The following is a 23,512-nucleotide window of genomic DNA, read 5'->3' as shown; positions in this document are numbered from 1 at the left end:
TTGTATGTGGTCAGACATACTTTTATTTATTTATGACAAAAGCACAATAGATTGCTACACAACAAGGCCTCATGCATAGAATGAACATGGATTTTCCTGTTTTAGCAGTCTTCTCTAAAACGTGTACACTCAGACGTAAGATTGGTGGAAGTCTGGCCTGACAGCAGCTTCACAACAAGGACCGTTCATTTGTTGTCTCGCTATGATTTGCCTTACATTAGGCTACTAAAAATGTCGTCTTGCACATAAATAATGTCTATTTCAAACTTTGTCTCTCATTTTCAGGAATGTACTACATGTGTGGCCATTTAAAGCATCACGCCATTGGAGAGATTCACTAAGCAGTTTAATAAACAAACAAGAAAGAGAAAAGAAACAGAACCAGACTCCACGGATTTACTTTGCTAGTGAGTGTGTGTGGGGGAACTAATCACAGTTTGCAGCAGACTAGTTAATCCTGGTGGAGCCAGTGGAGTGGATGTGTGAAGGAGAAGAAGGCAGTGAGACAGCTGACGCAGGAGCTCCCTCCACTATAGATGGCACAGTGGAGGAGCTCATGCAGATACCTGTGAACCTTTCCTGTGCTCAGTCAGAGAGCTGTGGCAGTTGAGATTGTCTTATATAAGGTGCGTCACATTTACATGTAGAGATACACTTGTCATATACGCACAATCATACAGTACATGTACAGGATTTGCTTGCGCACACAGTATATGGCCACATGTGCACACAAACACCCGGCCATTCAAATGCAGACCTAAACGAAGGACATCTAACTCTTCTCCACAAACTATCTGTATTCATATATATAGTTATGCTCTGTATACAGCATATATGCATAAATGTTATAAGCCAAATATGACAAACATTATCCAGGACAGTTGACAAAATAAACAACAAAGTGACAAAATCTAAAACCTAAAGGCTATAATTAGAAGTACAAAACAATGAACAGCGGACCACAAAACATTAAAAACTCCTCTGGGGCTTCATAGACAACCTTGTGTCAGAGATGCTACTTGCTAAGACAAGGAAGTGGAGTGAGGGACCGTCACAGAAAGGCACAGGAACAGACGAGAGCACTGAGGGACTGGCACGGTCACAAAGGAGCACAACAGGCTAAAGGATTGCCTTTGGGGCACAAGACTTATGTACATATTACATTTCCCCTCTTAACCTGTTTATAACAACAATATCACAATCATTAATTTATCCACGGTTATAGTGGCTTAAAAGCAAATAAAAACGATTATCATTTCAGAAGGCAGTTCAATGCAGTGGACTTGCTTCAGTTCTCTGCGGCAGTCTCTGCAACCGCTGTGGCTGAAAGAGGTCAGGGAAGAGTGATTTAGCAGAAGCACAAGTGTGAAACATTAAACTTGACAACATTAACCTCTCTCTTAACACTCCTTCTATGCAGATGGATTAAGACTCTGTATTGCTGCCTTTTTCTAAATAACACTGTCAGTTTTGCCTTTTACCTAGGTACACTTTCAAGGTATTTTATAGTCCTACTAATTCTGCACCACTACATTTCTGGGGAAAAGTGTTGTACTTTTTACCCCACAACATTTTTTAGCAATTTTAGCAACCATTTATAGCAATGGCAATAAATATAATCAGAATTAGAATCAGAATCAGAATTCCTTTATTTATACCCGAAGGGATAAAACCTTACAAATATGATACATCACGACAGCATGCAAAAAATAGTTCAAATTATTTAAGAAAACTGTGTGGTATTGCTGCCGGTAATGTTTTACAAAAATGTGAGTAACTATTAAAATGAAACTCGTACTGTAAAGACTTGCTAGCAAAGGGCCTAACTAGTTCTTATCTTCCAGACAGCAAAATGAAGATCACATTATGGAGATCAGCTTGCACGGACTAACAATTTAATTGAGAGTGATAACAAAACACTCTCAACGTTTCTTCAGCTTTTCCTTGATGCAGTCGGAAGTGGGAGATGCTACTAAACTGTCTCTTCTGTGGTGCACCATTCACAGATAACCGAGCATCCTTGAACTGATTTGAAAGCTCTGTCTGAATGATCATTGTTTCTAACTTGATGAATTCTGTGTTCTTGGTTGGTGATATACTGATCAGACATTAGCTCTCAGTTAGCTGGTCATGCGGGATGGAGGAACCTTAAAGAGCTGTGCACGTGAGAGTCGGACAGAAGCAAGTTATAGAGGAGGAAGAAGATGAAGAGTTAAATTTCAATCTGCTTATGGGATTCCAGAGCAATTATCAATACAAAATGCTCTGTAAAGAGGCTGATTATACTACAGACACAGTGCTGTTTACTGATACGTCCTGTAATGAGACCATCCACAAAGTTTGTTTATCGTTCTTTCTTCTATCTTTGAGATCTTTTTGTTATAAGCTAAGTTGAGCTGAACTTGTATCTTATGTAAGAACTGTTGGGTTAAAGGCTTTAATTCTTTGTTATTCTATTCTATAATTTGCAACTTATGCTCCACCCTGCATGTAACATTTTAGAGCTACACCGTCAGGAGATCATACCCAGGAATCAAATGTAGATGTTGTGAAAACAATCATGTATTTGGTTCTTCTTTCATTTGAAAGTATGACAACTGTGAAATCTCAGCTATTGGAGCATCCCTGAATGCAAGCACAGGGAGGTAATTTCTGTAATAAATGACCTATTACAGTTTTTTCCTTTACTATGGTGAAGTGAAATCTAAAACAGCTCGGATGGTGTGAAATCAAACTAAATATATGTCTTGGAAAAAGGTCAGCAGACATCTTCGTCTCTTTCAGTCTGTCTTACACTTATAGTTCAACATTGTTAACTCAAATTGCCTCCCTCCTCCCCTGGGCTATGGGCAATACCAAAGGGCTGCTTATAGATGTGTGTCAGGAGCTGACGGAGAGTCCAAATGTGCACCTTACCCATGGGGACAATCAGGTTCTCCTCCTGTTTCTCCTCGTCTCCGGGGGCGCTGAGGAGAAGAGCCACAGGTTGTCGTAAGCTCATCATGTAGTATGACCAAAAAAAATGCTGACACTGCTCACTGCTGCCAACAATCTCCTATTATTTTGCTGAAGAGGGACACTGACGTACCTGGGCTTCTGGTTGATACCACAGCGGCATCGTCGACCTACAAGCACGAGAAATCTTTAGCTGTGTTGGCCTGAGATCTCATTAGTGAGACGAATTATCAGCTTCACTGTTACCTGATAACGTAATGGTTCGGTAACACTGTGTGGAAATGCAGTAATGATTCATTAATTTATCACTAATCCTTTTTAATGGGATTGCAACACCCATTTACATTGAGTGCATGCACACGTAACAGAATGACACACGAGCACAGACTCACAGAGGCAGGGGGTTAACTTACTGAGGATGAGCAGGATGCCCAACGCGAACAGCACCACGGCAAACACCAACCCCCCAATCCTCAGGGTCTCATAGTCTCCAGGAGGGACACAAGAGGAAGACATGTGAACAGTGCGCAAAAAAGATTTCTTTATGTGTGAACACTGACTTGACAGCGTGCTGATGATTGTCGGTGTTCACAGGAAACACTCGTGTTTGTTAACTTACCGTAAACAAATGGGTTTTCTTCTTTCTTTTTGTCATCTGTGAAAAATAGCACACAAGCCACACATTAAGAACCCAGTTGTTCATATTCTTAATATAATTTAAGAGAGTGAAGTACATGAAAATACATACATTTTCTAAATTCTTGTTACATGCTAAATGGTTTTAATTTTGAGTATTCTTTCATAAAAATCTCTCTCTTTCTTCTATCTGTAAGACCGATTACTCATCTTGAACTTGCTTTCAGCTGTTTACATTTCCAGTGAAAGTGGTTTAGGTCTAATTTGGCCATTTAAACCTCATGCTTCTCCTCTAAATCAAGCAACACAGGTGAGGGATGGTTGGGTAAAGGTGAACAGTTGTCTACATCTCCACACTATTTCACCCCTGCTCACCATGGTGATGCATTCGCTGAGCCACACACAGCTGAAGGCGTTGATGAAGGCTTTGATTTAAATCACCCAAACTAAACCCCTGCCACATGTTCTTGTTCAATTGGAAATGCATTACAATGCAGAAGCACAAGACTGTTTCACCGTAACTTTGAAATAGAAATGCACCACTTTTTTGGAATTTATCATTATCAAATAAATCTAGATTGCTTGGGAAAAAAAGCCCTCATCCAGGACATTTTGGACTTGTAATCAGTGTAACTATTTAGTTGTTCATTCAAGTACTGCATTGAAATACAAATTCACTAGTTGCCCTTTCTTTATATTTGACTACATTTATCTGACAGCTGTGGTAGTTAACATTCAGATTATGATTCTTCATTCAGATAGAACCAAGATCTCAGTACTGCTTGTGCTAAGAATAACTACAATGTTCCCTTAACATAAACTATAGTTTTCATTAACCTTGACCTTAACCTTGTTTTAACTATAGTTTATTAACCACATTTCCTAACCATCAATATTCTATAGTCACCAAGTACAGATATATACAAACCCCCCCCCCACCCCCACCCCAAATTGGAGATTACATAAAGGGTACTCACCCTGCTCACTGCTGTTTGCTACAGCTGAGAGGGAAGGTGATTTGGGTGAAAGGACAAAGAGGGTAGAGAGAGAGGGTAAAGACACAGGAAACAAGACAGGAGACCATTAGTGAAAAATACTTAAGCATTGTCTATCTATCTATCTATCCATCTATCTATCTATCTATCTATCCATCTATCTATCTATCTATCTATCTATCTGGCTCAACATTACATGTTCTATTTGCAGGGTGTGACTGTGTGTGTATAAGACACCTAAACACATGATCACACACTATTTGTGGTATGTGATTGTGTGATCATGTGTTTACATGTCTTACATTTATTCATACAGTATAAGCAGACTTCACACATACACACAGTGTCAGTCAGTCGGTGACGAGCCAGTCTGCGAAACCCACACATAAAGCCCTGAAGTAGTAACTGATGTTTTCTTACAAGCTCTCAACCAGTGACTGTCTTATAATGAAACACCGCTGCCCTGCCCCAACACTGCCTCCATGTGGACAATCAGTGTGTACATGCATATGTGTTTCTGTGTGTGTGAGAGAGAGAGATAGGGAGAGTTTGTATGTTTTGTGACGAGTGGGACGCTTACCAGCCACACACACCAGGAGTGAAGAGAGGAAGAGCAAAATAGTTTCCATGGCAACTGTTGACATAAAGAGGGAGGGTGAGAGAGAGAATGAAAGACAAAAAAAATAAATAAACCTATTCTACTCCAGCACATACAATTCCCCTGCATTTTAGGACAGGAATTATAACAGTGAACACATGCACACGTTTATATACACCACGCAGGCTATGACCAGACAGTCAAGCACACATACACAAAGTTGTGTGTGGAAGTGGGAATCATGGCACAAAGCACTGGCTCTGTACAAACCCCTGTGAGTCTGACTGATGTAAAAGCCCTACGGATATAGTTTTTATCGTGCATAACGATCCATGTCCAGAGCCTGCTTACATGTTCTCTTTTCCAGGCAGAGAGTGCTTCTTCCTCCCTGTGGACATCACACAACCTTGGCCCATTTTCATGTAGACTACTCAATGCACACACAACAATGTGTCTCCTGCACAATGTGTTCATATGAAACTTTTTTTTGCATTAGAAAATACGGATGTTTTAACACCACCAGTGTCACAAGACGACGTGGTTTTACTGTATCATGATTTTAAGTGAATTCCAACAATTGGATGGCTTGCAACATTTGCAACACACATTCATGTCCTCAGATTCTGTTGATCCTTTAACTTGTGTCTAACGCCATCGCATCTCCCCTGTCTTCATGACTCCTCTCCTGCTTTTTACTCTGCTTTCCAGTGATGCCATACATCACACAAACTAGCTCTGATCGCTCTAACAGGGAGCACAGAAAGTAACGCTTCAACAAGGTTTGACAACAATGCATTTAGTGCAGCATATCAAAGCGCAAGACAAAAAAAGCTTTCAAGAGTCCAGAGCCTTTATTTAACCTGGGGTTTACTGCTACTGTTTGAGAGTGCCACCTGGATGTCCACCTCTCAGTCTACATGCTTTTATTTATTCCCATCCCTCCGACTGACTGCCTCTCTGTTTGACCATTTGTCCATTTATATCCATCTACCCATCTCGCTGTTTGGCTGTCTTCAAATGTATCAGTGGCACAGGACATAATGCACTTAAATGAACGCAGTCCATTATCGGCATTAGCTGAGGTACTTACTGTAGTATACCTGCCCATCCATTTGCTGTTTGCATGTTGATGCTCCATATATTTGATATGTCAGCCCTCCTACAGATCTGAGCAGTACACCACAGGACATTTATGAAGCAATGTGACACAATATGACAACTGAGGAGCCTGAGAGAGAAAGAAAAAATTTGTCCAATGGATGTTTAATTCATTATTATTATTATTATTATTATTATCAACTAGAATGTATTATTTTAATGTATATGTTTGTCTTGATATATCTGAGAGGAAGTGGAAGTGCATTTATTTTATTTTAATGCTTTCAGTGGGGAGATTTTTGTACTACACGAAGTCAAGGTCATTGGGAAGGTAGAGCTTCATATGTTTTGGTTTTTTTTTAAATTTTTTTATATGTTCTCTAATTTCTTAGTTTGCATTACTCTCCTGCATATCAGAGTATGGACTAAAATACTAAAATCCTGTAACATTTATTTCTTCTTTGAGTGAGGATTTTCAGTTTTCAGTCTCAAGGTCCCTAGAACCTTCACTTTGTGTGTGTGTGTGTGTGTGTGTGTGTGTGTGCGTGCACTTGGAGTGGAACTTTTAGTCAAAACTAAACCCGGTTATGAATGATAAGATATGACAAAATAGTCTTTGAAGGCATGTCTTGTTCATATTGGGGTGATGACTGATAGCTGGCCCCAAGCTATACATCACTTAGATTCAGTTCAGACACATCGATAAATACTGATGCAGCTGAGGTACTGCACATGAGGAAATTACTCACTAAGGCAGGCATACAGTTTAACAGGTGGTTTGATTGCTCTTGGTTTTACAAGATCCTTTACAAATTATAAACATTATAATGAGATATTTTCCATACGCCTGCCTGTGTATATTCTATCTGTCTGTATTTCAGTACGTATCCACCACAATCACCCCTCCACTCCACAACTAAAACATGGCTTATGTGGTTCCATTTCAACAAATATAATCTGGACAAAAATATATCTAACTTGAAAAATCTCTGAAAGTTGTCTGTGAATGTGAGGTTGTCTGTTTGTTTGATTCTTTATGGTAACACTGTTCCTGGATTCTCAATCACCAAGGATGTTGCCACCATAATGAGATGTTGTTAGATACATTTGAGCACTTTGATTTCCCTCTTTGGAATCTCCTTTAATCCTGTTCTTTCTCCTCTTAACCCTCTTCCTCTTTCAGTCATTAAGTACTGTCCAACTGGTTTGAAAACTTCCTGATATCCAAGAGGATATGGGATAAGTGAAGGTGGATGGAGAGAATACAGGATGTAACTTGAACAATGTGGACGACTGGGACACTATCACAATCTATCTATTATGTTTTTGGTCAGAAACAATAAAGAGTTCCAATTGAGAATGAAAAACATATAACAGACAACTTAATATCAATATATAAATTGTGCATGAGGCAGCTACTTAGCCATTTACAAAATGTTTTCTGCAATAACATTCACCAAACCTCAAGTGTGTGTTCAGCCGGATGCTCTCTCATTCTGACGATGTAAAGATAGATCTGTCTATAAGAGTCTAATGGAAAGACAGAACCTTGGAGGGAAACATAAGGCCTAACTGGTGGATGGAGGGGGGGTTGTGTGTGTGATGGCCTCTCGTGTCTCTTCTCACTAAGAAACGGGTTAATGTCAAAGATATGACGGTGTGTGTTCAGGTTTAAGTAGGCGGTTGGACCAACTCCACAGGTTTTGGAGGAACCAAAGACAGTCTGTCGTTATGGACTCAAAATACTAGACGTCCATTCACACTACAACACCTCTCTGAAGAAAAGACAGAGGTACTACAATCATTAATGACAGTCGTTACTTCAACTTTCATTTTTGAAGTTATCAGAGCATCTCATTCTGTTAGACAACAAAATACATTGCGGCATGGCCAATGAGTTGGGTTCCAAACGTGAGCAATCTGTTCTCCTTGATAAGCCATAGCTCTTCTAGCCAATACAGTTTTCAGTATTAGAAAGTTTAAAACAATCTTATCATGACATATCGGCCAATAATGATGATTACATACAGTTTTGAGAGATCACAGTAAAGAATATGACTTTTGTTAGGGAGGCGATATGGATCTCTTCTGAGAGGCAGTATTTTTAACCGTTACTGGGTCAGTGTCACATTTGTCCCGTGAGAATCCTTTGGTGTGTTTGGCAGCATGGCACTGCCCATTGTAAAGTCATGCAGCTCCTCAGCAGCAGTCTTTCTTTCCCTCGGTATGACAAATGGCACTTGAGCTGTTGCCTTTCCATTTTTTTCCCCACAACCACCCTTATCTCTGCTATTGTTTAGCAATATTAAGTTCCAGTGCCAGGATCGCTTTTGTCTGAGAGGAGACGACAAGGAAAAGGCAGGCAGGGCTAACAGACAGGGAGGCTGTTTTCTGTAATGTGGGGGCAAGGAAAGGGCAGGCTGAAAGGCAGTGAGAATGGGAGACAAGAAGACACAGGGAGACATTATCTGCCAGGTGAGTAGAAGGCGAAGGGCACGCAGAGAAGACACTGTCTGAGGAGAGAGGGCAAGGGATGGGACATCTGTTGTATGGAGGGCGGCATTTCCAGAATAAAATACACAAAGCATCGAAAAGAAAGGTTGGGATACGTGATGAGCGAGAGGAAGAGAGAAGAAGGAAGGTGGTCAAAGGGACAGCACAATCAAAAGCAATGGGAGCCGTGAGACAATAAAGTACACGACAACAGTCACGTGACAAAAATAATGAACATATTATCTGGCAGTGAATTTTGGAAAACATGGACAAGGTCATGATAGAAAAACTATGGTTAAACAATGGGGTATGTCTGCAGCACCCAGTGTGTGTGTGTGTGTGTGTGTGTGTGTGTGTGTGTGTTTACACAAAACCACACCCACAGACCTCTAATTGTGCCTTTAGTGTGACTTTAGAGCCTGTGCTGTTGGATATTCGTGTTGATGTGAATGAAAGGTTGGTTGACATCATTGTGTCAAATCTCCCCATCAGTCTACACTTTTGTGGGCGTGCAGGTTATTGAGAGGACATCAGTTTGGCGATCTATGACATTTCCTGTTTTACTAAATTAATACAGAAAAAATGTAGGGCAGCTAAATAGGACACATCACGGGTCTGCATAACCTTTAGGGGAGGGGGGGCTGTACCTGCCATCATAATGATGTTACATCACGATGACAACAATGTGCGTCGGTCCACAGTGTCCAGTTATCTCCATGGAGACTGTCTCCAGATAATGGGTTTAACACATCATACCACAAGGACAACCGGAGTCCTCACATAAACAGGACAAAGAGGTGTGGCGGTAAGAATTAGTCGGCTGGGAAATCACCCGGTTTGTATGACAAATCAGCATATATAAACTCATCAGCTACAGGGGACAGTGACTGGAAAACCTGTGCGCGCAGACAACAACAACAACTCGCTGATAAGCTGTCCTTTAAGGTGTCTCTGCCAGCTATCACTGACTGACTCACGATAAACATCTGGCGCGACGTGTGACGCGTATGCGCATCCGCCCGGTGTTGAGTCCCTCAACCTGTGGCTCATCCGATGGAGCGGAAAAACGAGGCGTCATCCGCCTTTTTTTCCCCCTTCTCAGACAGCAACTAATCGTCTTCTAACAACACCGAGTGACATCATTCACGACGTGTGATATTTGGTGTTTCAACTCGTGATAACAGTCACACTCGTTTTAACGCTTTGTTCTGGATTTGCAAATGTTTTTTTTATTGTTATTATTTGTTTTATTTATTTATCTATTTGTGCCGCGCAACCAAGTGAATGTTATGGCAATCAGTGCCAGCAGACACGCCCTCATCTTATAGCTCCTGATAAAAACAAGACGAGCTGTAAATGGCATCCCTGCAAGTTAACGAGACCACGTCTGGCAGCGTGTAGCCTAATTACAGCACACGTTGGAGTAAAATCATTTCTCTCAGAAATGTCCGTGGAAAACCCGACTAGTTGAGCGATGTAATCACACTGGACTGTGCACTCAAAGTAGCTAATCCACATTAATTATGATACAATTTTCAGTCCATAGCTATCACGTCTCCTCTCCATTTTCCCGAAATAATAATAAGAAGAGGAACAATAACACCATCTGATACATCAAATGTGCGCGCTTATCAACTTACCACTTGTTTATCCAGCGGATTGTGGGCCAAACTGAAATCCACCCACAAAAAAGAAAAAAAAAATCAATCAGTTTGTCTCAAAAGGCTTTTGTTCCAAATATTCTCATCTGTCAATATGTACACGCTGCACACATCTATTTGTCCTGGGGAAATAAAAACACAGATGTGATGGATAGACTCCTGGAGTGACTGCTTATCCAGTGCGTTGAACCCTTTCTGTCGCTCTCTCCCTCTCTCTCTCTCTCTCTCTCTCTCTCTCACACACACACACACACACACACACACAGATACAGGCACGCACACGCATGGACCACCAGCATAATGCCAGCCTCATATATGGCTGACAGCTTGTAACACTCATTCAACTCCACAATAACAAATTTCTTTCTTTATTTATGCTCAGTGTATAACTCTCAATGATCCCACGCATTAGACAAATAGAAAAACTCTGTAAGACAACAAATGCACATAAATATGACACGCAGAGAACACAAACGCCCACACACAAAGCAAGAAGAACAATTTCTGAGCAACTTCACAGTGTGAGTATAAGGGGGGGGTTTAGGTGTGGAGACAGAGTGCCAGCTCAGGGTAGTAAAGGGTCACACTGCTTTCCTTCATCACAAAGTCAATACATAAAGTGTCCTTTTCTGTTAATTTTAAATGCTCAACATTGAAAAGCCTGAGATGTGTCCCTGAGGAAAAAAACAACACACCTCTACAATCAAAAATCGTTTGGTCATTCTTTAAAAAGGAGATCACAGGAGAGTGGACTGTGTTTCATTGGCACAGAACACACAGGAGAAGGGCCAGCCATCTTTAAAGTTTGCTCAAACTCTTAGGTAAACATTGGTATATTTGTATGACTGACACATCAAGAGACAGGAGAATAAAATCAAGAATGCAAGACCGGAGTCAGCGCGTCGATTAGCATGTATAAGCAATCAGGTTCGGGTAATACACATAAATACCATATGAGAGAGGATGAACTGAGATGATGTGCAACACTGAGACAGAAGTCTCAACTTGAGAATTTCATCATGCTGTCATTCAGTCGGTCTTTCCTTCTATAGTGTCTCCTCGTCAAGTGTAAATGTAAATCACTCTGAGGTGACTTCATAGTACAGGGTTCATTGGGGACGTGGGGAAAGCAGCAGGAGACAAAAGGACATCATGGCCTCTCCTGCTGTAGTGGAACACAGAAAGAATAAAAATGGTGAAAACACATGTGATGTACAATCAGTCAGACCCTAATTCATTCATTCATTCATTCTTACCTGCATGCTGCTGTAGATCCAGGGCAAGAGACTACTGACTTTGGAATAAACTCCAGGCTTGTTTCTTTCACCGCAGCCAGATCCCCAGCTAGTGATCCCCACCAGGTACCAACGGTTCTCCCCCTGACACACCAGAGGTCCACCGCTGTCTCCCTGGAAAATACAGTTCATACTTCATTAATGTGAGCTTTACTCTGCATTTTGTCGGCTGTTATAAGGAAAATGTACATTCATCTGATCAAAGTAAACCCGTCCTTTGATAGCGGCTGCTCACCTGGCAGGAGTCTTTGCCACCATTCAGGTCCCCAGCACAGATCATGTTGTTGGTGACGGCGCCTTGATACACACTCGGGCTGTTGCACACTTCTTTACCAATGATGTCCACGGTCACCTCCATCAGATCACTGGAGACAGTGCCTGTATAGGAGTACAACAGTATTCTCAGTCTCTTCTTCTAACAAGACTCAAATGTGAATCTTTGACCATATCCGCCTCAGCATAGAGAAGACGGACATTTGTCATTTTGATAGATCACCCATGTTGACTTTATTCTGTTGCACTCGGCCTGCCTGTCTACCTGACTGACCTAGCTCTCTGGAGTTGTATGTTGTCCTTGTTCCTGGTTGTAATGCTCTTGAACCAGTAGAGACCAAGTTGGGCACAAGGTCTGTGATCCCGTGTTGCATGGATTTATTTATTCATTATTTCAAAAAGTTTAAAGAAAATATGCATTTGGACTTTGATCTGGTTGAATTTTACGAACTGACTTATTGTGAACATCTTCTGGGAGGTATGTGGGTAAACAACAATTACACACCATCTCTAGACCAAAAACTAACCTTTCAAAAAACATAGTTACATGGAACAAGTTATCAAACAGCAGTAGATCGATGGGGGCTTAGATGGACCAGACCATGTGAATGTGAGAGGGAGCTAATGGGGATCCTATAAAACAAACTAACAATGGTTTCACGCGTAACACTTTCAGTATACTACTGTAGGTGGCTCCATATCCCAGCTTACCTGTTCCCGCCACAGTGGTGCCAAAACCGGAGGTCCAGCACTTGGTTCCTTCGGGAAATCGCTGGTTAAAGGTTGGCAAACAAGCTGGCTGAACCACATCTAGATAAAACAAAAAGACGTCTTTAACTTTTGCGAACACGCCAGCAACCCTGGATAGTACTGGAGACAGATACAGATACACACACACACACACAGGCACAAATACACTGGGCTGGGCAAATCAAATTACCAGTCTGACTGTGGACTCAGCACAGACTTTGAAAGCTGAGCTCAACCTCAACAGGAAGAGAAAACAGTTCCGCTGTCTTGTCCATTTGCTTTACCTTATGAAACAATGTTAGCTTGTGGTCTTTGCTGCTTCATAATCAGATCATACAGGATTGCATGGACTTCCACTATCTGACGACCAAAGTCTGTTTTAATTCTCAGATATTAAAATGTAAACATACTGCAACAATATCAGAGGTAGTGAGTGACCGCAAATCAAAAAACATTATTCATCTCTGCTGGGCTTTTACTTTTAAAATATTATTTTTAGGTTTACAATTCCAACATGACAGTCAACTAGGAGCAGATTTGAGGACCAAATTTTGTCTGCAACCTTAGAGAAGATGAACATAATCAATATTTTATCAAGGTGATGCTATGACTGACCATTGAAAACAACTGGAGATGTAAGTTTGAGCATAGCGATGTCCTGGTCATTAGTTTGGGTGTTGTAGTTCTCGTTCAGTATGATCTTCTCAACCAAGTAAGGCTGAGGTAGTCTGTTCAGAGACACCACTCCACTATACACTTTCCAGTTTCTGGCTGATAAAGATGAGGGGTTGCTTCTGCAAAACAGAGAAAAAGACTGTTCAGTGGAAAGCCATGGATTCATAATCATTTGCCACTTATGTTTACATCTTACATCTGTTTTAAAATGCAACTGATCAGCTTTGTGGACTGCAGCTGAATAATATACATTATTGCAATTACAATCCTGAGAATAGACGAGACCAGTGCCCTGCAGAGAAAAACAGAAACTGGGAAGTACACATCTTCTGGGTCATTCACCTTGGGAAGCAGTGGGCAGCAGTCAGCACAAAATCAGGAGAGATCAGAACTCCTCCGCAGACGTGGGATCCTTTGTAATGGAGCGACAATTGCCAAGGCCACTGACCCTCCTTTGCCACGCTGCCCCCAATGATCCGGGATGTAGACTGCTGCCGACCACAGTCTGGGAACAGGAGACAATGTGAAATGCTGTATAATACCAAAGAAACATCTGGATCATCCTTTCTAAAAGTATGAGAGATAATTAAATGCTGTGTGGAGACTTTCAGTGAAATGGTGGCGATAAGAGTGAGGATATTTTGGTATTGCTTTACAAGACTCTGTTTTCCTCTTGAATGAGTTTTAAAACTAGGATCAGTTGCTGTTCCTGGATATTTGATACTTGCGTGGTAAAATTAAGTTGCATGCCAGTGTATGAGGACACTGCTGGAAAGTAGCAGAATTCTGTTTTTAATAAATACACTACTTGGTATCAAATTGGTGTATAGATAGCGGTTCCATTATTCTATGCACCATCTAAGGCATTTCCATTACATTTACTGGCACCTAACTTTCATATAATATGGTCTGTAGAAAGGTGGCTGGATGTACAGTCATAAGTACTGTGTGAGACAGGGAGAGAGAGAGAGAGAGAGAGAGAGAGAGAGAGAGAGGGTGTGTGCGACACATGACTTTAGGAACAGATGGAGGCTCCTTACCAATGCACTGCAGGGACACTTTCTCCTGGTCTGGACAGGAAGAGCTGCATGACGTCACAGTGAGAAAAACCACGAGTAACATGAGAAAAACAAGAAACCAGTGTGCACCGTACCGTTCTTCTTTTTTAGTATTATACGCCCAGACACTTAAAACAAGAATATGAAATAGATTTATTTTTATAAGCTGAGAAGTCTGAGCTGTGTGTGAAACAAGAGGGATTGTCTACCTGACTTCTACCAGACCCTGGATGGGCTTAATCGATCTGCTGGTCACTGTTAAAGCAATGGACTCCTGGGACTGAATAGCTTTGGTGACATAGGACCTGGTGAAAGAGAGAAGTGCAGATCAGAGAGCTGAAGAGAGAGAGAGACCATTTTATAGACAATAATGCCTGAATAGGTCTGAAAACTCATTCCGGTTCTGTCACACTGAGACACCCCAGAGAGACCCGTGGAGAATCAATTCAACCCTAAACAGACAGCAGCAGGTGAGGAGAAATTAGATGGCTCTCAGTGGGTAAATTACAAGTTGGAGATAGAAGCCCACATGTTGGCTAACTGCTGTTGAAATCGGGTCTGGCAAAATCAGTAGCTAAATCACTCCTCGATGCAGCATCAGAGACAGCTCCGAATGATGATGGGAAATGGTAATAAATATTCTGATGTTGGAGTGCTAATACAAAATGGTTTTTAGCTTTCAGCACCACTGCTCCATGACCATTTTATCTGCATCGTGTATTGCGCTTTAGGTCAGGTTAGCTATGATAAAATTACAGCTAGTTGATTACCCTCTGAATCCTAGCTGACGACAGATCTGGTCAGCATAGCTCTCATCCCAGCCTTTGTAGCACACGGGTAGGAAGCGGCCATCTTGAGATGTCTTGACCTGCAGGCTGCGGTCTGTGCCAAACCTCACTGGGGAGACAAAAGAAAGCAGACAGCTTAGAAGGTGTCTTTTCAGTGGATTATGTTTAACAAAATATGACAATAATGTGGAGTATTTGGACTGAGTGCTGCTGCTGCTGCTGCAACTGCAAACAATGACAGCAAAAGCAAAAAATCAAATATGAAAGAAATGAACTTCACCATGCAAGACTTGACAAATGCAAGCACGCTGCTGTGTGCACTTTCCCACATTATAATAAAGTCTAAAAATGTAACAAATCAAATGCATGTTCCTATACTACAGAATATTAACTCAATTACCAAACCCACGTATGAGCTCATTTAGCCTGTTTTTTTTTTTTTTAACCATCTATTGTTGTTGTTGTTGTGTGGTGCTGATAAGGTCTATGCGTGTGCTTCTGTGTGATCATGTGCCTACTCACCACAGTTTGTTTCATCAGTGCCCAGCTGGCAGTCACGTATTGCATCACATTGGACAGTATTGTTGGGGCAGGTGTCGTACCTTGTCACAGAATGAATTTCATCTACGTGATCATCGTCGTCATCGTAGAGGATCGCTACTGTTGCCAGCCGAGTGCCATAACGAACTGTTGTTGGGGTAGAGTGGGCAGGATTTAGTGTGTGTTATCATAGTCTAGATAAGAAGTAAGAACAGTAAAATGCAACTTAAATGAAAAAAAAAAAAAAACAATTTCAACAATTCTATAATTCATAATCTAATTCCCATAAATGATTTAGTCTATTTTAACACTGAACATATGAAATACCCTTAATTAAAAAAATAAAAATGAACTAAAATGAAATAATTCATTAAAACATACTAAATTTAAACTAAAAACCGCATTACATGAAGACATTTCTTAAAAGTACGTAAGTTAGTCTTAAGAAAATGACAGTAGCAAATGAATATTGACGACAACGTCCAGTGATCTGTATGAATAAACACAGTATACCTCCAAGCCAGATGGCCAGTGCCAGCAGAATGAGCAGTAGTAAGGCTCCCCCTGACCCTCCATAACACTGGGAATTACTCTTGCAGCATCTATTCCTCTTACTGCTGGGGGCTGCACACAGACACAAAAACACAGACAAACACACATTAATAATCTCATGAAACTCATCTGTCTCCATTTGTTTTGCTCATACACGTGCATCCATTCTATTCTAAGGAAAATATGGGAGCTGTGGGTAACACTCACGTATGCTTGACCGTGTGACTTGGGGAGCAACCACAGGTGGTGGGTACTGGGGGATGTAATGCGGGTGGGCGGGGGGTGTCACGCCCGGGCCCACGCCATACACCACCTCCTCATAAGGCTTGAGGGGGGGCTGCGTGTGCACGGCAACAGAGTAGTACGGGGGAGGGGGCTCGTTCTGTGAGGAAAATAAGTAAAGTAAGTAAATAACTAGCGAGATATCATAAAATTGCCTTTTGTAACAACACACAATGTAACGTGAAGTCTTTTTGCATTATTGTGTCATCCATTACCATTGGAAACAAAACACTATAGTTTATTTAATAGGTACAAAAAGATCATTAGATAGACAGTAGATAAGCAGGCTCAATGCATGTTTCTGGTTGCCAAGACTGCGCACATAGCTCATTGTTCTCCATGCATTCCTAACACTATTATCAAGGTCATGTTTATGTTCACACCTGGGTAACAACCTTACGCATAAAGACGCAAATGATTTACTGGCAACAATGCCTAAGAGTTCAGGTTTTAACACTTAATTTCCTCATATTTCTCTTCAAGTTGTCTCACCGGCTCTTTTTGAGTCACAGCTCAGTAGTTATATCAGACAGTTTGATCCTTGTTTTTTCCTATTCTTGTTATTCAACATCTTCTCATAAATGAGTGGTAAGAGGGCGAGGAAAGGTGACGAAGGCTGAGAGGTTTTGGTAGTGCTTTTATCCAATTGGCTTAAGCTACTGTGACTGACTCATAACACAAACATACTTAGGTCAGTCAGACTTTCCCTCTGGCTAAACAACCGAATGTTAGACTGTCTCTTCCACAGTTTCTTCCACAATGACTTGCAAAATTCAGGCTGATTCCATACTGCTTGTTCAAAAACAACAAACAAAACTTGGTTGAATATGGTTAAAGTTTAGCAACTGTAAACCAGGATGTGTGACAGAAAATACATTGATAGGAAAGGTCAAGGCAAGCCAGTGATTAGGTGAAGGACTGATGAAATAGCTTTCAAAGTGTTTTCTTGGCTTTCTTGGTTAGAATCAGATGAAATGGTTAATACCAGTCTCATGTCTTTATGCTAACTATGTAATTATAGAGTAAGCTGCTGGTTAGTTTAACTTGGCACAAAGACTAGAAATGGGAAAACAGCAAGCGTAGCTCAGTCCAAAGCTAAAAAAAAAAAAGAAATCTGCATATCTACACCTCCAAAACTCACTTAATTTTATTTTTATATAAGGATAACATGCTGTGGTGTTGAAGGAAATTATGTTACGCAGTATTTCCTGGCCAAGCACTTCATCATGGCTGAAGTAAAATTTAGGCTAGCTGTTTCCTTGTTTCCAGTCTTTGTGATAAGATAAGCTAACTGGCTGTTGGCACCTGGCACTGCAAGGACATGAAAGTTGTTTGGTTCTTTTCATCTCGGCAAGGAGATAAGAATGTACATCCAAAAATATCGAATTGTCTCCTTAATTTTCACAAAAGTTCACCTAATACATCGATGTACAGTTGCAACCTGTGGCCTACTCGTTGCAGTGCTATGTGGAATGCAACTTGTGAAGGAGAGATATGAAAGTTCCTGAATGCAGAATGCTATGTGACTAAACTTGAGTGAGCACATATGTGGTCTGATCCTCTGTTTACAGTGTCACCCAAGCAGTTCTTGTAAGTGAGGAGTGAGGAAAACAAGGTTTTCGTGAGACATTACTATCACGCCTGTTATTCCTATAAAAAGAACAAGGTTACATGAAGTGGATTCGGTTTCATCTACGGAGGATTTTTCATAATCAAGTTCTCTTATGGCTATGAGTTACAGTCATAAAACCTCCACAGGATAGTTACCATCAACGTGCACTAAGAAATTTTGACAAAAGTTCTGAAAGGCACAGGGTCCTACGATCAAATTCGTCTTGATAAGTTCAGACTCGAGCAGTATTCTCATCCAATCTGCCTGCCCAGTGCAGATAATTTTTTTTTCGCAACAGCTAACTATAATCATGACAATCATGAAAAAAGAAAAGAATTAATCTATCGAGGAGCACTGACCAGGCTATGGGTGGACTCACTACAAAAGGTGTTTCATAAGAGTATTGTGTTCGGATGCTGATCAAGTTTCCTAATACGCCTACAGGCAGCATACAGCACACTTACAACACACACAAAAAATGGCTGAGCTTATATAGGCGGTGGAGCAGGTTCATTGTATTTCCTAGCAGAATACATTTGGATCATCTTGCATAATTTGCCTAAAGGCCATTATCATGGAAAACTACTGAAAAAAAAAGAAAGGTTCGAAATTCACATGACATTTAAAAGATCAATACTTCACTCAAACAATAACTACGATAATCCAAAGTTACAAAGCTAGAATGGGAAGCTAAAGAGCCCCTTTAGGTTTAGTTGCCCACTCTGCCGGGCCTGAATCAAGGCAGACACAGGAGTCAGTTAATGGACAGGAGATTGTGTTAAGAACATAAAGTGATCTGAGTTTGACTGCAACCGAATCAAATCTGAAACATTCCTCTTTCAGCCCACTGGAAATACGAATATCAGCCATATACCTGTGGCAAATTCAATAATTTATGTTTTTATCATTAGTCAGGCGTGTTCATATAATACAGAATAAATAGCTTTACCTCAAAGAACTTTGTAAACTGTAGTTTGTACTACACATGACTCTGTATCCTCAGATTCTCAGTCTGGTGGAGGAAACACTTGCTAACAACTTATTTTTAACATGTTTATGTTGCTACAAGTCATGAGGTAATGAGTTCAGATACATATGTGATGGAAACCATACCATACACCAACAAAGCAGAATTACAATATTAAATAAATAAAGATGTTATAAACTGAAGTTTCAAGGAAAGTGTAGACCAAACAAAACAAGAAACACCATTCAGAGTCTGAGCCACTGGTGTGTACGGATTAAAGACGAAGTTTGATTGTTGATTGGAGGAGGGTTGAAGTCAAACCCACTGTACAAAGAGACACACTCCAGCAAGAAAAAGTTCTTTCTGTTAAAGGACAAAGACAAAAGAAAACTTACCGGGTCATGCTTTGCCATCGGACTCAGTCAGCATAGAGTGAAGAATGGAGGTGAGTGCAGGTGGCAGGAGGGTGGAGCTCCTTAACATCCAGGAGTTTACTCAGTCACGGAGCAGCGGTTAGAACATACAGCAGTTAGAACATACACAATAAACACCTTGAATCTTTTCTCTCTTTTCTGTTCCCCTGCTTTCTATTCTACTCTGTGTTTGTCACTGACCTTCATCCAAGCAACAGGTAAGTCCGCCTCTCCCCTCTCTGTCCAACTCCTCCCTCCTCAAGCCTCCATCATTCTCTCAATCCTTCATTCTTCCCTTCACAAGAGACGGGCGTGACCAGTGCACCACTTTCCCACCTGCCAGACCGGTTTGTGGCAGCCAGAGACCGTCCAAGCTTGTTTCACAGTATGAAGCTCCATTATGGCTCAAATGACACCAGCTGAGCTGTCAGGGCACTCAACCAAAATGTCCCCCCCTGTCCACAGAGAATGACAGGAACTTTTTTTGTTTTTAATTGATGGTGGTTAATTTAATGCAGGGTGCCCTATCTGTGAAATTGCATCATGATAGATTTGAAGGAAGCAGTATAGGAATGCTGGAGAAAAAGTTTTGCCACTGAAGCTAGGAAAAGTGTATGCACTTTCATAAATGTGAAACTATTTTTAAAACGCTCTCTCACTAAATCACACAGGTTTTACTGCTTGCATGTTTTCATTAGCTTCTGTCTGCAACATACCATGAGAGCTGTTCCTTACAGTGATAACTTGCTGCACACTGACCTCAGATGTTAAGTTAACTGTTAACTTCCAGATTTCTTTTTCCACCTCTGTAAATACTTTCACTTCGCTTTTGAAATGTCATCTAATTCCACCCTAAGTCCTAATGTTTCACCAGTTCTGCATATTCCCCTCTTTCAGTTTCTGCCACTTGAGACACCCCACATCTATCCCCAAAGTTGTTTTCTGTTCCCTGGCCATTAGCATAATGTCTGCTTGATCAGTACTTCTCGGGGTCTGAAGATTTAATGCAGCTGATCCTTTGTTGTGACTCTCTTTGTCTTTGTCTTTCAAGAATTTCCCTCCAGGGATTAATAAAGGAATTCTGATTCTGATTCTTTGTAAGTTTTCCACTTACAGCATCATATTAGATTATTTTAGAACTCCTATAGCAATTTTGTCCTCTAAGTGACTTTTCCTGCACCTTTCACCCTGACACAATATGTTGGACTTAGCAGCTTCTACTCAATTGGTGCTGCTCTTATAGTGTCCCAATCAACACATAATTATGAATATAGGGCATTGTGATGGGCGGCACGGTGGTGCAGTGGTTAGCACTGTCGCCTCATAGCAAGAGGGTTCCAGGTTCGAATCCCGGTCTGGGCCCTTCTATGTGGAGTTTGCATGTTCTCCCTGTGCCTGCGTGGGTTTTCTCCGGGTTCTCCGGCTTCCTCCCACAATACCAAAAACATGCACATTAGGTTAATTGGCTACTCTACATTGCCCCTAGGTGTGAATGTGAGAGTGTGTGGTTGTCTGTCTTTGTGTGTTGGCCCTGCGATTGACTGGCGACCAGTCCAGGGTGAACCCCGCCTCTCGCCCGTAGTCAGCTGGGATAGGCTCCAGCTCCCCCGCGACCCTGACGGATAAGCGGTATAGAAAATGGATGGATGGATGGCATTGTGATGGCCTTGACATCTAAGTCCCATACCACGTAATCCCAGTGTCCCAGATCTGAACCTGACTGAGGCTGTATGCCATCCCCACAGTCTCTCTTTTCATATTTTCTCTTTGTCACAACTGTGTACTACCACAGAAATAAATATAAAATGTCCCCGGACATATCATAATGAAATGAAGCAGCTAGACCACATCAGTACATAATATCAGAGTGCTGAAATAAAGGTCTGGATTGGATGGCCTTTGACGTTCACTGCAGGTCTATCTAAATGTTATCATTACTGAGATACTGAATGAAGTAAGAAGCATTACATCAACCGCCCTATGTGCGTGTAGCCACTGGTCATTCATCATGTACCAAGAAAAAAACCCTTCTGAAGAACGGGGGATGATCTCTGGCATTTAGGTGGGACTCTTTCAGCTCAGATTCACTCAGCGGTTCTCTGTCCAACTGCAAGACAGAGATAAAAATACAAGTCCACGGTTTAGTGTGTTTGCATTTACCAGGAACTAAAACTCAGAAAGTCACATGTTAAAAGGTGAGAAACAGAAGGGGAAACTGAGATGGCATATTTGGCCGTGAGAGAAAACGTTTTTCTCAGAATTGAAAGTACATTCTTTGAATGTAAGTACAGATGATTTGAATGTAGTTAGTACATTTTTTTTTTTTTTAAAAAAGTGCAGTAATATTGGCAATGAGGGCTTTGTAAAGTGTGGGTTCACTTTTTAATGCAGTTTCAGTGTTAATCCATACAAACATCAGGATAACATGTAAACAGTAAGGGGATAAAAATGAGGGGATAAAAATCCCATGAAGCATATAAACACTAGCAACCAAACAAGGTCATGAGAAAGCCATGATGACAACTGACACTCACGTAATGTAAACAGAAGAGGCAGGAGATAGTAACAGGAGACAAATAAGCTTGATTCAACATTAAACAACTGTGTTATAAATGCATATGGTAACTTCATGGTAAAGTAGTATCCAGTGGAAAATTCAGATGTAAATTGTGAAAATCGTAGGCCTTGTTTAAAGTTTTCTGATCATGTTTTCAGATTATCCTCATAGGTTGCGTTGAAAAAATGTCAAGCGAAACTTGCAAACAGTTTCTTTGTAATATGACAAAAAAAGAAACCTCATATAATACATATCAACCCACAATAACCTTTATATTACACATTTCCTTTTGAATTTTGTGGAAAACTGATTAAAATTTGAACTGGTGCCTTTATGACTAAGATGCGGTGTGGAGATACACTTCCACAGTCTCTGTGGTTTGTTAAGAACCACAGATAGAGACAAATATTTCATGCAGCTGATAAGTTTTTGCAAAGATCAAGGCTCTCTTAAGGTCATTTCAGTTAAGAGTTTAGATCTTACTTTATAAGACACTATAAGACAGTAGATAAAAGAAATGTCAATCTCCTACGCATACAAGATCATGACTTAAGGCTTAATAATTGAAGTAATGCCTTACCATTTGTGCATTTTATTGAAGTTTGTTTTGCTTGTTAAACATATTAATTCAAATGATCTAATAAGGCATGTGTATTTTTGGTTGCCCATAACAAAAAAAAAAAAAAAACAACCCAAAACTTAATAAAGTAATAAAGTAATTAATAAAATAAATAAATAATTTCTATCAGGTGCCTTACTTGACAACCAACACGTAATGAACGCTGTAGCTCCTCTGAACAGCCATGTCTAACATTGTTCATTGCAAAAACCACCTGTGATGCAGCCAACCACAACTGCTGTTTCACTGACACATTGAAAGAAGGCAAACAAAGACCTGGCGTGTTTGCTGCTGGGTCCAATTGTATATTTTTCATTGTGAAAGCTACATATATATATATATACATATATATACATATATATATAAATCTCTTGAAAAACACCACAGTGCCTTTTTTATCTAACTTCTGCCTATAATCATGGAAAGTGAGAGGGAATTCCTGAAAGCTTCCCTTTTCATGCCTCTGAATTGTACAGCTGTACTTTTTTTTACAGGACTCACCAGCAGTTCACTGAACATCATGAACCTGCTGAGAGTGTGGAAAGGGGAAAAGAAAACAGAAAAGGGGAAGGAAAAGGTTTTTAGTGAGAGAGGTAAAAGACAGAGACGAAACTAGCAGCAGCGTCACTGGTTGGAACAGGAAACGCATCATCTGAGAGGGAGGGGAGTTGAGCAAGAGAGGACGGTATCAAAGA

General features: G+C 40.8%; 2 protein-coding genes across 3 annotated transcripts; both read right to left on the bottom strand.

The window, feature by feature from the left end:
- On the bottom strand, nt 1-10,655 carry fxyd6 (FXYD domain containing ion transport regulator 6). Its single transcript, XM_046389146.1, has 8 exons — nt 10,416-10,655; nt 5,167-5,220; nt 4,569-4,592; nt 3,575-3,610; nt 3,369-3,443; nt 3,089-3,125; nt 2,917-2,966; nt 1-1,323 (listed from the first exon to the last, which is right to left on the bottom strand). Exons 2-8 carry the CDS (start codon nt 5,213-5,215, stop codon nt 1,289-1,291), a joined length of 306 nt encoding a protein of 101 aa, XP_046245102.1. The 5' UTR covers nt 5,216-5,220; nt 10,416-10,655; the 3' UTR covers nt 1-1,288.
- Nucleotides 10,656-11,154: 499 nt separating this feature from the next.
- On the bottom strand, nt 11,155-20,080 carry tmprss13a (transmembrane serine protease 13a). Of its 2 annotated transcripts, none has more exons than XM_046389145.1 (13): nt 19,624-20,080; nt 16,575-16,749; nt 16,329-16,439; nt 15,798-15,962; nt 15,258-15,384; nt 14,697-14,792; nt 14,470-14,513; nt 13,772-13,934; nt 13,370-13,548; nt 12,716-12,814; nt 11,967-12,109; nt 11,693-11,845; nt 11,155-11,598 (listed from the first exon to the last, which is right to left on the bottom strand). In XM_046389145.1, the coding sequence occupies exons 1-13, from the start codon at nt 19,639-19,641 to the stop codon at nt 11,587-11,589; spliced, it is 1,485 nt and encodes a 494-aa protein (XP_046245101.1). In that variant the 5' UTR covers nt 19,642-20,080; the 3' UTR covers nt 11,155-11,586. The 2 variants fall into 2 exon arrangements, with proteins under 2 accessions (XP_046245101.1, XP_046245100.1); XM_046389144.1 differs by having other exon boundaries at nt 11,155-11,601; nt 19,624-20,076.
- Nucleotides 20,081-23,512: the final 3,432 nt, after the last annotated feature.

Source organism: Scatophagus argus, chromosome 5 (assembly GCF_020382885.2).
Source record: "Scatophagus argus isolate fScaArg1 chromosome 5, fScaArg1.pri, whole genome shotgun sequence".
NCBI classification, from domain to species: Eukaryota; Metazoa; Chordata; class Actinopteri; family Scatophagidae; genus Scatophagus; species Scatophagus argus.
The sequence above is the reverse complement of the archived record's forward strand: the minus strand, read 5'-3'. Positions and strand labels throughout refer to the sequence as shown.